The sequence below is a fragment of the Arvicola amphibius genome, chromosome 12 (assembly GCF_903992535.2).
Source record: "Arvicola amphibius chromosome 12, mArvAmp1.2, whole genome shotgun sequence".
Lineage (NCBI taxonomy): Eukaryota > Metazoa > Chordata > Mammalia > Rodentia > Cricetidae > Arvicola > Arvicola amphibius.
In genome coordinates this window covers 13179461-13196529 of record NC_052058.2, presented here as the reverse complement: position 1 = coordinate 13196529, position 17069 = coordinate 13179461, and the positions used below count along the sequence as shown (strand labels likewise).

Below are 17069 nucleotides of genomic sequence, written 5' to 3'. Positions count from 1 at the left end.
ATTGTTCTTAGGAAGTAGTGTCTTAAGGGGCTGGAGATATGGTTCAGTGGTTAAAAGCACTGACTACTCTTCCAGAGGACCCAGGTTTGGTTCCCACTATCCACGTAACTCTTAACTATCCATAACTCCAGTTCCAGGGAATCTGACACCATCTTTTGGCTTCCATAAGCACCAGGTACTCATGTGACGCACAAAAACATACCTGCAGGCAAAATACCCATACACGTAAAATAAATGTTTGAAAACATTTTAAGACAGTAGTGTTTTAACAAAGGACATGAGAGCACAGAGCAAGCCCACCATCACATTCCTCTGTATGTGCATGCGCTGAAATCACAGGCATGCACTGCGGGGCTCAGCTTGTCACATATGGGTGTCGGGAATCTTTAGGCTCAGCAGCAAGCACTTTACCAACTGAGTCATCTCTCTGGCCCCAACCTCATCACATTTGTGACACATTATTAACAGCAGATGAGAGCCTATCACAGCCAAGTTCATCCACCTAACGCTGATGGCCAAGGGCACAGAGAACAGAAGGCAGCTCAGTGCTGGAGACCCTCACCTGCAAGCTTCCCCTCTTAGTCACTTACTCTCTCGTTGACAAACCTGTTGAGTGCACAGGCCTGTCCTAGGCGCTGCGGTCACCGCAGCCACCAGTGGGAAGGAACCCCTGCTCTGAGATGATGTTGCGGCAGAGAACTGAGTGCTGTTTGGCAAAAGGACGGGCAGCTGTGCGGCGAAAGCGTGGCAGAGGAGTAGGAAACACGCATCTTGGAAGTGTGTTCATTGGTTTTCAGGAACTGCAAAAGACCAAGGTGGCTGGAGCTGCGAGACAACGAAGGTGCCAGGAGAAGGGGAAGCAGACAGAGGGCTTTTCACAGTGTCCCTAGAGGCCACTCCGTCCCAGCATAGCCCCCAAACAACCTGTACTTTGTGACTTCCTTCCAGAACATCCTTTTCATTTAACTTTTGTTCTGGTAGATATTACTGACAGAAGAGCTCAAATACCCAGTAATTTTTTTGTATTATTAATTTAAAGTATGTATCCGTTGAGGGGGCAGGATGTGTATACCTGAGTGCAGGTTCCCATTGATACCAGAGCATGAGCTCCTGTGAAGTGACAGGCAGTTGTGAGCCACCCAGTGGGGGTTCTAGGAACCAAACCTAGATCCTCTGCAGCTACAGCGCACACTCTTAACCACCAAGCCTTCTCTCTCCAGCGACTGTGTTTCAAGAACAATGAAGTGCTGCCTGGAGTCCTGCCACTTCCTCCCTACCCAGAATGCACCTGAGCTTCCATCGATGCAGCAGGGATGGTGGGTGAAGGGCCAAGTGAGCAAACACAGAACAGTCACACTGAAGGTCCCAGCCCAGCGACGATCATTCTCGGCACTGGGAAATCCCTTTCCTCTGCCTTGGGATGGCAAGCACTGTGTGGACCAGCATTCCCTTCGTTCTTTCCTATACTGGATTTCTTGTAAAGAGACTCCCTTCTGATGTTACTAATGTAGCTAGAAAATGGTTGGGACACAACCAAAAGTGATTTGCAATGTTCCAGTCATGATCCTTTTATTCTAACTGTAGAGAAAGATCCCAACATATCCCTCTGCCCCAAAGTTTTTCTATAAGTAACCTTAGCGCTGCAGTGAGGATAAAGAGAAGTCACAAGATATGCATAGGGATAGTCAGGGACAGTCCTTAAATCTCAAGGGCAGGGCTGACTTGCGTGTGCACACGTGCACAACGTCTCTGTGGCATGGTCATCAGAAGGTCAACTAGAAAGACACAGGAAGGTTCCTGGCTTAAAATGAGTTTGCAGTGGGTACTTTTGTAACCAAAACAATTAGTCTCTAACTCAAATGATTTTCAGGTTTGAATTTTATGCATTTAGTCTTCCTAAAGCGAAGATATCCATGTACTAAAGACATTCATTTTTTAAAAAAGGAATCAAATAGTAAAAATGCCTCTATGTTGACTGGCGCTCCTTATCAGAATGCTTGTTAAAAACATGTATGCATGCATGGTGTCTCTTGTATGGGAAAACTGGACTTATCTGTGTGTTTGTGTGTGTATGTATGAGAGAGAGAGAGGGGAGAGAGAGAGAGAGAGAGAGAGAGAGAGAGAGAGAGAGCATGAAAGCAGAAGGGTGATATTTGGAGAAAGGAGGCGGCCAGTGGGAGAGGAGACGGGACACAAGAGGGCATTGGGAGAGAGTAAGAGCAAACTGCAAACCACACATAGGAAAATTTCATAATGAAACCCATTGTTTTGTAGGGTCTCTGAACCATGTGGTTTAGATAAAGTCTAAAAGTGTATTAATGACTTTCATCATACTCACCCTGTCTTTCAGAGTGTATGCACGCCCCCCCTTCCTCGTCCTGACGGTCATGAATGCTGTGTGTATCCTTCTACAGAAGAAGCCTAACTGGGCAACAGCCAAACTGCTGCTTTCCGAAACCAGCTTCTTAAAGAAACTGATTAACCTGGACAAGGACAGCATCCCTGATAAGGTGAAACGCTGATAGCTAGCGGGCACATGGTGGGTGTGTCCCTTCTCTACAGTCTACAGACTCCAGCAGAAGTGCTAACAGTGGTTATGAATTACAAGTGAAAATAAAATCAGATTTAAGAATGAAATGTATTGCAGGTGGAAGACAGTAGTAAGCGCTAAGAGGGGAGCTGGCAAGATGATAAAGGGGTGAAGGCATTCATCACCAAGCCTGACAACATGAGTCTGATCCCCAGAATCCACATAATATGAGAGAACTGATTCCCACAAGTTGTCCAAAGACAACCCCATGTGTGCCCTGGTTACATGTGTGCACGCACACATACACACAATACCTACATGCACACACACACATGCACACAGTAACATTAGCAGCTAGTCATACTTAACCACCAAGTTATGGTAGTCTGTGCCACTGGGAAACACAGAGTTCCACACAAGAAAGATGAAGTTCTGGGCAGAATGTCAGTGGTGGTACTCATTCGTGAATTAATATAACAATTTGTTCTCTAATAATTAACAAATACGGTCCCCTGTGGCTTTGTTTAAATACATCTAAAAAGAATCACTCTTATAAAACAGTAATTAAAAGCCTAATGGCATTCAAAATAATCAGAACGTATTAATAGTGGCAGGTTAGGAGGAACCACCAACATCTGAGTTATTCAGGAAAGTGGGGCTGTTCCCAGGCAAGGGAAGAGATGCCTAACCAGAAAGCAGGAAGGATTCCAAGTCTAAGAAAGACGCTATACCATTTATAAATAAATAAAGGCAGATAAGGAATTCTGTATATTTAACTATAAATTAAATAGTATTATTAAGCCAATAGGCCACGTGGGGGCAGGACATCGTCCCCTCACAGTAGAGTGCTCCAAGGGATTGAGGGAAGTTCCTTTTAAATATCAGCAAAGTCACTGCGACACTGACAGGTGTTTAGTAGAAAGACTCCCTCTGGTGCCCAACATGGGGCTCAAACCCACAACCCTGAGATTAAGAGTCTCATGCTCTATTGACTGAGAGAGATAAGAGTAAGTAGCTGGCTGTTTTGCTTTTCTGATCTTCAAGTTGAACCCCGATATCAGGCTCTGAATTTTTATTATGCCACATTTAGTGCCCAATGTGGGGCACCAACACGTGGGACCAGGCAGGATAGAAACTCTGACAACATCCCTCCATCTACAGCCACTTTGAACCCTAGATACAACTGTAATGTCTTCAACTGAGGTAGAGGAAAATCATCCTTAGGGAAATTAATCATTCATTCTAACGTACATTGCATGTAATACATTCTCCCTAGGTGTTCGTGAAGCTCAGGAAGATCTTAAATTTGCCTGATTTCAACCCCAAAAAGATTGCTCTGGTTTCTGTGGCTTGTTGTTCCATGTGTCAATGGGTTATAGCCTTGAATGACTACCACGAAGTTCAGAAGGTACTCCTCGCCACCTCTGTCTCTGCGTGATCTGCAGGGGACACAGCACAGCTTCTAGAGTAATTTGTAGTTAGCGGGGCTCAGGTGGACCTCTGTCAAAAGAATGCCTGCTGAAGTCCATACGTGTTCATATGCTGAGCTAATCCCATAGATTGTTTCTTTTAGATATTCTATGAAAGCTATGCTACATTTCTATTTAATATTTTGTCCATAGCAAACTGTATCCCTTATATGCATATATCAAATTCCAGGAAATTTTATCTTAAAGACTGATATCTATAAATGTCTCTCAAGCCTATTTTAAACCATAAGCCTAACTGTTTAACCCCTGGATGTTTGCCTCCTGTGAAGGTGGTGGGCCCTAAGCAGGCACAAGTGGCTGAAGCTCAGAATGTCCTTCGAATCGCAAAGCAAAGGTTGTCTGAAAAACAAAGAGGTTTGCAACTGGTAAGCTTTGGGGTCCAAAGTTTTTGTTTTGTTTTGTTACTTGTTAAATCCTCACTACCTTTAAGAAGTACATAACTTGCCAAAAGTCAACCAGTACCTCAGGGGTGAGGGTATTGCTCAGTGACAGAGCCTTGTGTAGTAGCATGTCGGCCTGAGAGCCCACCCCCACCCCACCCCCGGCACGGCAAGGGCGGGGTGTGGAGAAGCCATTGTCTCAGTAGAGCTTTAGAAACCAAAAATAAAGGTACAGTTAGAGTGTTTGTGAGGACTAAGTAAGGCAGATGTGACGTGTTAATTATCATCATCACATACCGTCTCACCACCTTTCTCCCTTTATAGCTTCAGTCTATTAAAAGTTTAACCAGTATCGGCCGGGCAGCGGTGGCGCATGCCCAAGCTATAGTTGACCCCATTAGCTTTATGCCTTTTATGGGAATGTCCTCCTGTTGTATACTTTCTTCCATTTCAAATATGCACCCTCTGCCCATCAGGGCCATAATGTAGAAAATACTTCTGAAAATTGTAGAGAACTCTGGGAAACAGGCCTAGACCTCAGTAATCACCCGTGCCTGCATCAAAGCACCCCTTACGAAGTATAGTGCCCACCACATGACTATGTTGAATTTCATGGATATACCCTGTACTTGAATAACTGCATCTTAAGTAGTGAGGAAGATGGGAGAAATGAAGCGAGGACAATATCTCAAAGTGTTTACAAGAGGCCGCAGGGATGGCAGAGATGGCCGCTCATTACTCTTACAGAGAACCTGAGTTCCAGTCCCAGCTTCTGTGTTAGTCAGCTTCAGGGAATCCCATGCTCTTTTCTGGCCCTCATGGGCACCTGCATGGATGTGCACATACCTACATACACACAAATACACACACACACACACACACTTAAAAATCCTACCACAGAACTATCTCCAGCTCATAATATATATATATTACTTTACAAAATAATTTTTTTAGATTTAGTTTCATACTTTTATAAAGATAATATCTAAAACATAAGGAAAAATTACAGATCAAACTAAATATAATTCTGTATATATTATAACATGTATATATAAATGTTACATAATAATCGTATATCATGCCTGCACAATTATATCTATATATTTATATATGCATGCCATATTCAAGATTCTATGCTAAACCCACTTATTAGCTTATTATTTCAAAAATCTGGCATAATCAAATTAACTTTTTGGACTCTTGATTTGGTTCATAGCCATTTGACCGAAGCAGCATGCTTTGGGCCCATGGGACACAGTATAACATGGTGGAATGGGGGGGGGGGGAGCTGTTCACTGCACTGTAAATAGAAAGCAGGAAGGAGTGGTAAGAAGGAACCCGGCCTTGACGACCCCTCAAAGGGCATGCTGCCAATGACTCACCTGCTGAAGCTTGTGACCCCCTCCTAACTGCCACATGTTGGGGAATGAGCCTTCAGGACATGGGCCGGTGCAGAATATTTCATGCACAAACCTTCACAGCAATGAAGAGTGTTTCCTGTAGATAATCGAGGGGCCTTCTCAGACTTACTTCATCCCTCCATCCTGACTCGTTTATTCCTCAGATATGCTCGGCATATTTGGAGTGGGAAAAGTTCAGCCATTTTCTTTCTTCTATTTCTTTATTTTGGAAACAAAGCCTAAGATGTGCTCTCTTCGTAGCTGAGGATGACCCTGAACTTAGGCCCCTCAGTCCTCTAGCTCCGGAGTGTTGGCGTGTGTGCCGATGCACCTGGTTTTACACAGCACTGAAGATCAATCCCAGATAGACTTGCAGCATGGCAAGCGTGCCACCAGCTGAGCTATGTGCCCATCCCTCAGCCATGTTCTTTAGAGAATAACTTAGTTATGACATAGTTATCCTTGTGAGCAGATAAATTAGAAAACAATGACTCTACCCTGCAAGAAGGGCTTCTGCAGAAAGTGCTTCTCACAGCACCCCAGGGCTGAGAGACCTGCTTGCTTCTGCGCATACACCTCATTCACATAGCCTATGTGGGGAGCTTTTCTAGGCCTTGAAAGGGAAGTGGTTGCTCGCTAAGGCAAGAGAAATAACAGACAAGTGTAAACCAAGGAAGAGAGACATTTTTTCAATGATGTTTCTTGTCTTTCAGATTGAAGAACATTTACATTTTTTACACACATCCTTCAAAGACATTGTCGCTGAGAAACAACAGCTAGCTTACCGGAAGAAGCTGGCCACCAAGCGGCTGCAGTGCGCCTCCATCCTACTAACCGTCCTGGAAGATGAGAAGGCATGGCTTCCCTTAGCTTCTAACCTCCTTTCCTAGTTCCCAAGGGATCCACTTGCCCTCCGCTCCTGTTAATCACACACTTAGAACTGCCTAGAAAAATCTAGATAAAGAGTCCTACTCCAGTAAAGCAGAGGAATCCTGTCCACTTGTTAGTCAGGGCTCTCCTCTCCTGCTGCCAAGAAGACAGCAGCACATTTCTCTCTGATGGGGGCGGGGGCTTTCAGTGGCCACATTGTGAGGTTCCCCCCCCCCCGCCAGCCTGGAAGAATGCAGGTTGAGTGTATGGATGTAGTCAAAAGAGAAGAGCCGTCATTAGAATGGAAAGCGAAAACTTTTTGTTCTGTTGGTCTTCTGAGTCCTTTTATCTGATTTTTAAATTTTTCTAATTCGTTCCTAATAAATCTCGGCTTAGTTACACCTCACCTACCCCAAAAGATATTACACAATCCTAAAGATAACTTTGTTATAATTATTTGAGGGAATATACTGTAGAAGGCTCTTCAAAGACAGCAATGGGATTGTGGTATAAATCTTACCAACCAGAGGGAGACTGCTGTTCTCAAAACTTAACTGATGTCCCTGGAGTCCAGTGACTTCTGGGGACGGGGGAGCACCAGCATTACTCCTGGTCTTTGAATCCCAGAGGGATGAATTTCTGTTAGCCATGCTCTCTCCAGTGACCGACCAAACACAGATGATGCTCTCCACATTTCAACTTCCTCTAAACATGAAATCAGTGGCATTTAAAAAAAAAAAAAAAGTTTGTTTGTTTATTATTTTATTTTGAGATAGGGCTCACTATGTAGTTCTGACTGGCCTGGAACTCACTATTGAAAATGAGCCTGGCCTTGAACTCACAGAGGTCCACCTGCCTCTGTCTCCCTGCTGAGACTAAAGATGTCTGTCACTATGCCCGGCTCAATGGCATTTTTTTTAATGGGATGGTAAAGTGCCAAGTGAGTTTCACAATAAAGTGTCCATTGAGAATGTATTCCGCAGATGGTGGGCGTGGAATGATGGAGCATCGATAACAATAAAATGTGATCTTGTTTGCTTGTTTTATGTGACCAGTTCTCACAATGCAGCCAAAGCCAGCCTTGGCCTCATTAACAGAAAACAGTTCCTTGGCAAGGGCAGGGTAAGATTTTTTTGTAGTGAATTTTTTTGTTTTATCTAGATGAGATCTTCTCCAGATCTCAATCAGAAATAGTATTGCCAGGTATTTTCAAGCGGTGGGAGATAAAGCCTCTAGTGAAATCCATCTTGGGGCTCTGTCGCCCTTGCTGGCCTGGAATTGATGGCAGCGCTCCTGAGTCAGCCTCTTGAGTGCCAAGTTTGCAGGCCTGTGCCCACACCCATCCTGGCCACTTTTCAATGTTATTCACCTTATACAACCTGAGAATGGTCAAAGTGATAGCCATTATAGATCTGACACAGAGACCATTCATTTTCAGATGATCTCAAGGGATTAGGTCAGGGAGGGAACTCGGAGAGGAAAGTGCTTGCCTCAAGAGGATGAAGAACTGAGTTTACATGGGTCCTCAGCATCCATGTAAAAGTGTATCAGTCCCCCAGGGCTGAAGGGAAGAAACCGGTGGGTCCTGGGGACTTGCTGGCCAGCTAGGATAGCCCCAGCTGGTGAGCTCCAAGTTCAGTGCCCTTGTCTCCAGGACGTTAAATAAATAATAGCAATAGGGGTAGGCTAGGGAGGGTGCTTAGTGGGTAAGAACACTGCTGGGTGAGCATGAGAATCTAAGTTCAGGTCCCCAACAACCACGTAAAAAGCTGGGCATGGCTGTTGTGCAGGCTTGTAACCCCAGCACTGTGAGGGACAGAGACAGGAGGATTGCTGAGGGTGTTTTGGCCATCAGTCTAACCAAGTTCAGTGAGAGACCCTCTCTCAGGGGAATATTGGTAGTGATGGAGCAGGACACTTGAGGTCCTCTACCCTCCACTGCAAGCCTGCACCTGCACACCCGAAACAGTCAAGGTGGAGAACAGTAAAGGAAGATGCCCAGCGTGTGCATGTACACACAAACATATACCACATAACACATAAATATTTAAGTAATTGTCAACTCAAAAAACTGATTTTTCTTTTAACATTTAGATTCGATGGCAAGAAACAGTCAAGGAAATAGACAGGAAGCTGGAAGGCATCTGCGGCGACATCCTTCTTTCCTCCGCCTCCGTCGCCTACAGCGGAGTCTTGACGCCAGAATTCCGCCAGCGAGAGATGCAGAAATGGGAGGGCTTCTGCACTCAACACAAGATCTCCCTGTCATCCAAATTTTCCTTAATGGAAGTGATGGCAGAAAAAAATGAGGTAGTAGCATATTTCTATTATCCAATTAAGCGACTTTTGTTGGTGGTTGGTTTGCGGGAGGGTGTGTTGGGCATGGATGTTTTCCCTAAGTCACAGTGACAAGCGAAAATACTGAAGCCTTTTATTCTTAACTTGTAGATTGAATGCCTCTATTTGCCATCTCTCTCCTGTTTCTCACTCTCTAATACAATCCACAAAATATTCTTTTTCTCATTGTAATTCTTAGCACCCTGTCATAATGAATCTAGCCAGTTTCTCTCTCTCAAACTCCCTTCAGTAACAAAATTAGTGTAGTTATTGAACCATGGGTGCATTCGTAGCCACAGCCAAAAGCATGGACCTATACTTTCCAATAGATATCTATTGTCCATTTATGTAAGTCCTTTGTGAACGTTTAAAGGATTTTTAAAAAGATAAATGCCTAGTATTATTTAATCCTCATCATTTTAGGTCAGTTAAATGGACCTTACAACCTACAAGGTTCCATGAGGAAATACCAGCTTCTCCGTTTCCCAATGACTAACCATCTAAACACATCATTGACTGCGTTAGATGTGGATAAACGCAATGCTCCAATTAAAAGTCTAATATTGTAAGAGCACATAATAGTTTACACCAAAGCCCAAAACAGAAGCCACATGTTATTTAGAAAGAACACATCTAAAACATTAAGACTGGGAACTTTTTAAAAAGCAGAAAATGTCCCACAGATTACAAATGAAGATGAACCAGTCTCCAAGGCCCAGAAAGAAGTAATAACATCATAGCTTGCTGTGCACTAGGAATGGGTTCGATTCTCCAGAACTATATTAATAATTCTAACCGTGTCTATTAATAACATGACTTCAAATATTAAGCAAACATTTTTTAATTTATTCACTTATTTTACATCCCAACATCAGTCCCCCACATCCCATTCCTTTCCTCCACCACCCCTCCATTCCCCAATCCACCCCTTCTCTGTTTCTGTTCAGAAAGGGGCAGGCTTCCCACGGGTGTCAATGTAGCATGTCAGCATGGCACATCAAGCTGAGGAAGGACTAAGCTCCTTCCCTGTAGTAAGGCTGGGCAAGGCAACCCAGTATGAAGAATAGGTTCCCAAAAGCCAGCCAAAGTATTAGGGACAGGCCTGCTCCTGCTTTTAGGAGACCCACAAAGTAGACCAAGCTACATCTAGGTCAGTCTCTGTCAGGCTCCCTGGTGACGGTTCTGCCTCTGTGAGCCCCTATGAACCCAGGTAAGTTGATTCTGTGGGTTCCCTTGTGATGACCTTGACCTTCTTGGCTCATGCAGTCCTTCCCCTCTCTCCTCTTCCCTGTTCAGCCCAGTTAATCACACATTTCAAAAATAAATAAAAACCACCGAGAAAACAGATAAGCTATTGAAGTGGTGTGAGTGAGAGGCCCTCCACGGGCTCATATATTTAAATACTGAGTACCTAGTTGGTTGCAGGCTTTGGAGACGTGTAGAGGGGCAGCCTTGCTGGAGGAAGTCCATCACTGGAGGCATGCTTTGAGGGGAAAAGGCTTTGCTACTCCAATTTGCTCTCTCTGTGTCAAGCTTGTGTTTGAAGAAGACGGTTGCTCAGCTTCCTGTTCCAGTGCTGATTACTGCCATTCCCGCCCCCCCCCCCATATGGATGCATAAGGGTCACTAAGTTCTTCTTCCCATAAGTCACCTTGGTCAGGGGGTTTGTCACAGTGGGAGAAAGTGACAAAGACAGTAGTTGGTACCAGAGAGCAGGCTGTTTCTGTTGCTGTTGCTGTAAGCAACCTACCATGCTTTTTTTTTTTTTTGGGGGGGGGGGGGGGGTTTGGTTTGGTTTGTTGAGACAGGGTTTCTCTGCAGCTTTGGTGCCTGTCCTGGAACTAGCTTTTGTAGACCAGGCTGGCCTCAAACTCACAGAGATCCGCCTGCCTCTGCCTCTGCCTCCCGAGTGCTAGGATTAAAGGTGTGCACTACCACCGCCTGGAGGCCTGGAGCAATGCTATTCTTTTATAGGACTCAAGCTAGAAAAGTAGTTGAATGTTATCAATGGAGAGTAATGGTCCATGCTAATAGGTAACAGGCAGCCACCTCCACCCAGCAACAGGAGCACTTAAGTCTCTTCTCAGGTTCCTCGTCGTTGTTTTATATTCTCATCACGCAGAACTCAGCTGCGCACAGTTCCTCATAGGCTGACCCTCCCGCAAGAGAAAGACCCTTTCTTCCATCTAGAACTCAGTCTCCACGAGTTCTCCCAGAGAAGCCCCGCTCCTTCGGCCGGAAGTGTCCCTGGTATCCTATGCCTTCTCTCACCTCCTCAGGCTCCACCAACTTCTAAGACTGCGGGGAGACAGAAGTGAGGGGAAAGATGGGGCCCTGAAAAGAGTGGGAGGCTCATCAAGGCAGAGCTAGCCTGAGCTGAGTCCGAGATGTGCACCCGGTCTGATAGTGTGGCCGAAGTTCAGCTTCTCCATCTGAGAAACTGGAGTGTGGGTACAAGTTTTTTCATGAGGTAAATACATGTGCTTGAGAGGTGGTGTGTGCAGTACCAGTGCTGTTAGTTTTGCAGCTCTGCCTGACTGTGTTTCCTATGTGTCTAGAGCCTGAGAGTCCTGGAAACCAGTCTCTGGCTGTTTGCTCTGTTTCTACAGTGTCTTAAGTCACTCGTAACAAAAATCCAACTTGTTTTAAATTGTTTGTTCCCTTATTCCTTTCAAGGATTATTTGTCTAAAACAATGATTAAGATCCTTCGTGACCCCTTTACAGGACCTAAGGCTATGTAGAAGTTTCTGAACTAGTGTTTCCATTCCAGATCCGCCGATGGCATAATCAAGGGCTGCCTCTCGGTCAGCACTCAACTGAAAATGCCATCTTGATGAAATGTACCCAGCAGTGGCCACTGGTGATCGACCCACACAAGCAAGCACTCCACTGGATCCGTCAGATGGAAGGGTCCCAGCTGCAAGAGATTTCCGCTGAAGATAGCAATTACCCCCAAATGCTTAAAACCGCCATGCAAGTGGGAGCCTGTGTCCTCTTGCAGGTATTTTGGATGACATCTCCTGATTCCTTCTTTCTCTTCTTTCTACTGCAACCCTTGTTATGTGCAAGGAACATAAAGGGAGAAGCTTTAAGTGTCCAGGATCTTTGTCAAACAAATGTGTACATAATTACATTTACATGTGTGTACTATATATGTGCACACATGCACATAGCTTAGCGCCCTTACACCTGTCTTTCTCTGATAGTATCAACTATGTCTTTTCAACTGACTTATTTAAGATGATTTTTTATTTGTGTCTTTTTCAGAACGCCCCTGAAGCATTCCCTCCCACCTTGATGGCAATTCTAAAGAAGGATATTTGCCAGAAAAGAGGGCAATATTACATCAGAATCGATGATATTGAGATTGAATACAATGAAAACTTCAGGTGAGATGTCTCATAGTCAAATCCAGTCCTGGGTTCTAGTTTTTAAGATAAGGAACATGGCATCATCCTGATGAGTGGACTCTTGAGGAAAAAGAGCAGTTGTATCATGAATATTCCATTGGGTTTCATAGGTTGTGGCTGTCACCCATTTTCAGAGAGTGAGTTTGATCCATGTTGTCACCCTGTATCTGATGGGGGCTGTGGCCTGAGAGCCTGGCCCACTTAGTCCAGAAGAGTTTGATTTAATCCCCTTGACCAACACCAACACAGGCACGATAAACTTTGGCCATTTTACAAAACAAAAGCCAAGCCACGAGTGGCGGCTCAGCCGGTGCTTGCTGTGCAAGCATGAGCACCTGCGTCCGGAACACACGTGTGTAAGGGAGACATGCCCCTGCAGTCAGCTCAGGGAAAGCAGAGATGAGCCAGTCCCTAGAGTCCAGTGGTCTGTCATCCTCGCCAACTGAGAGGCGCTGTCTCAGAAAGTAAAGGTCGAGAGCATTTGAAGAAAATATCTGAAGTCAGTCTTTAGACACGCACATATAAATTCATATTTAAAATTCAGAACAAGAAAATTTTACCCAAGGAGGTAGAAGCACTAGTAGGGAAAATGGAATCCTTAACAATGAAGACTTCTTCACATCAGAGGAGCTCATGGGCTCCTCGACAGTTGACATCCAGTCCACCAAAGCCACTGGGGCGAGTGGACTTGGAGGCTCTCTTTCTCTTGAATTCAGACAGAATTCAAGACAAATTGGGGAACAGCAAGGGTGATTTTTGGAGAGAAATTTATTCTGGGTTTCTGGGTGAGACACAGGACTCAAGCAGAGTTCCCAGATAGCAAGAGCAGGTCACAAAGCTGTGGCATCATGAAGTATCCTTATATAGGGGCTCATCTAGGTCACCCACTCATCCCATCACAGGGGGTTCATGTGCCTCGGTAACTTTGAGAAGAAGCAAGGCGCCAGAACAGGATCAGAAGTGCCGGGTCAGAAGTGCCGTGAGAACCAAGACCACTCCTGGCTTCTAGCCAAGGACAAGAATCAGAGCTGCTCATTTTTGAGGTCCCTGTCCCCAAACTGCCTGGCAGGCTTCTCTACTGTTCTCTCAGCTGCCCAGAATCTGAGGCTCCAGTAGGAAGCCACCTCCTCCCTCCAGACAACTTCATGAAGGGCTATTTTTTGGGAAAGTTTGAAGGCCATGGAAACACAGTTCCTGGGAAAGCCCCTGGGCTGTGTGAGAGCATTGTCTGTTTGTGGGCAGAGCCAGGGAGTCACAGTAACTGTGGCCAACTGATCCCCAGAAAGGACAGCTCCTAGAGGGTGGGGAGAAGGTGCTGCCTTAAAAGACAGACTTGGGGACAGATCTCCACTCTCTCTGGCCAAGCCTCGGCCTCACCTTTTAAAAGTGGAGTGGACATAGCCCTGCTCTTCTTAGTGGCTATAAAAACAAGACCTAGAATCTCATTCTTTCTCACTGCCTGTTCTAAACCACCACCTTCCCTCCTGTCCCACCAACTCCATGCCCTGGCTGCCTTTCCACCAGAAAGTCCAGTAACTCCAAACCCCCATTGCCTTACATCCTCAGCCATGGAAACCTTTCTTCACAATGATCTAGTGGCATCAAAACTCTGACCATTTGTGTTTACCCTGGCCTTAGGCTTAAATCTAGTAAGGATATAATTCATGGCTGTTTTTAAAGTATTAAATGCAGACTTATTCACATAGCATAAACCAGGGGCATGAACTGAGCACAAAACTGAAAAATGAATCTTCACTTCCAGAAAAATACAGTATATAGTATTTAAACATTTGGTATCGTGTCATTCATTCTTCTGCTATTCTTTGAATAACTGGTGTCCTTCTCACTTTTAGGCTGTACTTGTCTACAGAACTAGACAACCCCCACTTTCTTCCGTCAGTTTATAACTTCGTTACTATTATCAACTTCACGGTAACATTCCAGGGCTTGCAAGATCAGCTTTTATCTACAGTAGTAAGTCATGAAGTTCCTCATTTGGAAAACCAACGTGCCCAGTTATTAGAGAGTATTTCCCTTGACGCTATAACTCTGGAGGAACTGGAGGATAAAACATTAACCTTACTCCAAAAAACAGAAGGTGAGAAAGATGCTGAGTGTGATCGGGAGACTTAAATGAAAGTCAAAAGAGGAAACCATAAGGTTATTTTCTGAACTGGTACCAAAAGTGCCAAGGCTCCATTACTACCAGATAACCAGTTGGGACGGGTAAGTCCCACCCGTTTCTAAATTTCACATTGTGAATTTTGATGTTCCTCAGTGTCCATGTTTGCCTAGCTCTTTCTATACGCATTTGACCAACAAACACTGCTGCCAAAATTTTAAGCAAATGTCGGGGGCTTATTGACTCCTCCCAGCGCTATGTTCATATGACAGGCGTCTTCCGTCTACTTGATGCAGCACTGACCACAGACACCAGGTCCCCAAGTGTTGATCCTAAAGGACCTTTTACAGAGAAATGATCACATGACTCTTAAATATCACATTAAAATATGGTATCTATGGGAAAAGTCAAAATTGCTTTCCTCCTCCTGGAAGATAACTAAGAATATTTTTATAGCAATAAACATGTTTATGCTAACTTCCTCCTGACTCACACTGACACAGCTGCACCTACATCAACTGGGACAAAACAGTTTATCTGACCCTAAATGGTCTTCGTGTTTTAATTCTAATTTATGGCTTCCAGTTTTGTGTTTTTGTGGAATTCCTGAGTGTGCAAACGAGTGGATCACTCACTGTATCTTTATCTTTTTTTGTGCCTTTTCTTGGACTCTTTTTCTATCTGTTTTGTCCTATTGTAACATGTTTATATTTTATTTTATTGTTATCCCTTAGAAGCCAGTTTGTTTTTTAATGAGAGACAAAAAGGGGTATATCCAGATTGGAGGGGAGATGTCAAGGATCTGGGAGGAGTAGAGAGAGGCGAGATCATAATCAGGATATATTATATGAAGAAAATCGTTTTCAAGAAAAGAAAAAAACAAATATTTGAGAGTTTGAAGTACTTCTAGGTGCTGTGCAGTGTACATAAAGGTGCCAGCTGACCCAACAAGAGTCAGGGGCAGAGACACCTCATTTTATGAACCACTCATAAGAAATAAGTGAAAATAATTTAATGCCCACCAGAGAAATACCTACTTCTATTATGCCTTTGATATTCATGCCCTACCGGGTTTTTGCTCTGTTAGAGGATGAAATCATTTATTTGCTAATATTTACTAACAATGATTTTCAATGAAAATCATTCCTTTTAAAGATTTTATTTTGTAATTGTGTGGATTTGGGTGGTGCACAGGTGCCTACAGAGCCCAGAAAAGGGCATCAGGTCCCCTGGAGCTGGAGTTACAGGGAGATTTGAGCCACCCAGTGCTGAAGCTAGGAATGAGATATGAGTACTGAGAACAGAACTTGGGAATGCTGCAAGAGCAATGCATGCTCTTAACCAATGAGCCATCTCTCTGGCATCCATAATTGATGGTACAAATATAACTGAAAAGGCCAGGTGTGGTGGCACATGCCTTTAGTCCCAGCCCTTGGGAGACAGTGGCATTCAGGTCTCGGAGTGTGAGACCAGCCAACATAGCAAGACCTGGTCTCAGGAAAGGGGTGGGGGGTGGGGGAAAGGGAGGGAGGAAGGAAGGAAAGTTTATAGTGAAAATCTCAGAGCTCCCTTGAAATATTTGAAGTGGGAAGAATGTCTGTCTCTCTAACATGCTGCTTATTCAAAAGAAGAGTTGCAGTCTGATAACAAGAAGAACGACCTCCACTGGTCAAAGTATTGTACTACATGAAATAATAGCATGCTTGCTATTGTGGGTGGGGCTAGGGATTAAACCCAGGGTCTTGTGCATGCAGGAAACACTCCAACCACTGAGCTACATCCCCGACCTCTGCGGGTGTGGATGTGTGTGTGTCTGTCTGTCTGCCTGCCTCCTATCTTCCTGTGTCTGTGTATATATGTCTGTCTGTGGGTGTGTGTATAAGGTGAAATGTATTCTTTATGATGGAATTGTTACTTATTCCAGTAATAAAAATAGAATTCACAAACAGAATTAAGAAAAGGGAGTGGGAAGTGGGGCCTGCATACTGTCAACCCTGCTGCTTAGAAATATGATTGGCCTGGTGATTGGAGAGATTGCTCAGTGGTTAAGAGCACTGACTGTTCTTCCAGTGGACCCGGGTTCAATTCCCAGCTCCCACATAGCAATTCACAACTGTCTGTAACTCCAAGATCTGACACCCTCATACAGAAATAAGTGCAGCAAAACACCAATGTACATAAATAGGAATAGATAAATTATTTTTAAAAAAAGAAATATTATTAATCATTTTTATTTTCTTTTCTTTTTATTTTTTTTATTAATCATTTTTAAACTATCTTAGTGACCCTTCCCTGAAGTCCATGCCCACACTTCAGTCTGCCTTTACTTTTTCTGGGCTCCTCTTTTTCTCCCAAGCCTAATGTTTTAGTCTAAGTTAAAATTTCTTTTTTTTTTTTTTTTTTTTTTTTTTTTTTGGTTTTTCGAGACAGGGTTTCTCAGCGGCTTTGGAGCCTGTCCTGGAACTAGCTCTTGTAGACCAGGCTGGTCTCGAACTCACAGAGATCCGCCTGCCGCCTGCCTCTGCCTCC

At 44.2% G+C, this 17069-nt stretch overlaps 1 protein-coding gene across 1 annotated transcript in view; it reads left to right on the top strand.

Moving 5' to 3' along the window:
• Positions 1-17069, top strand: part of Dnah14 (dynein axonemal heavy chain 14) — a 215082-nt gene that overhangs the window by 157829 nt on the left and 40184 nt on the right. The window contains 8 exon segments of the mRNA XM_042054001.1: positions 2351-2510; positions 3807-3938; positions 4290-4385; positions 6514-6654; positions 8765-8980; positions 11779-12009; positions 12276-12397; positions 14272-14516. Of these exon segments, the coding sequence (XP_041909935.1) occupies positions 2351-2510; positions 3807-3938; positions 4290-4385; positions 6514-6654; positions 8765-8980; positions 11779-12009; positions 12276-12397; positions 14272-14516 (1343 nt within the window).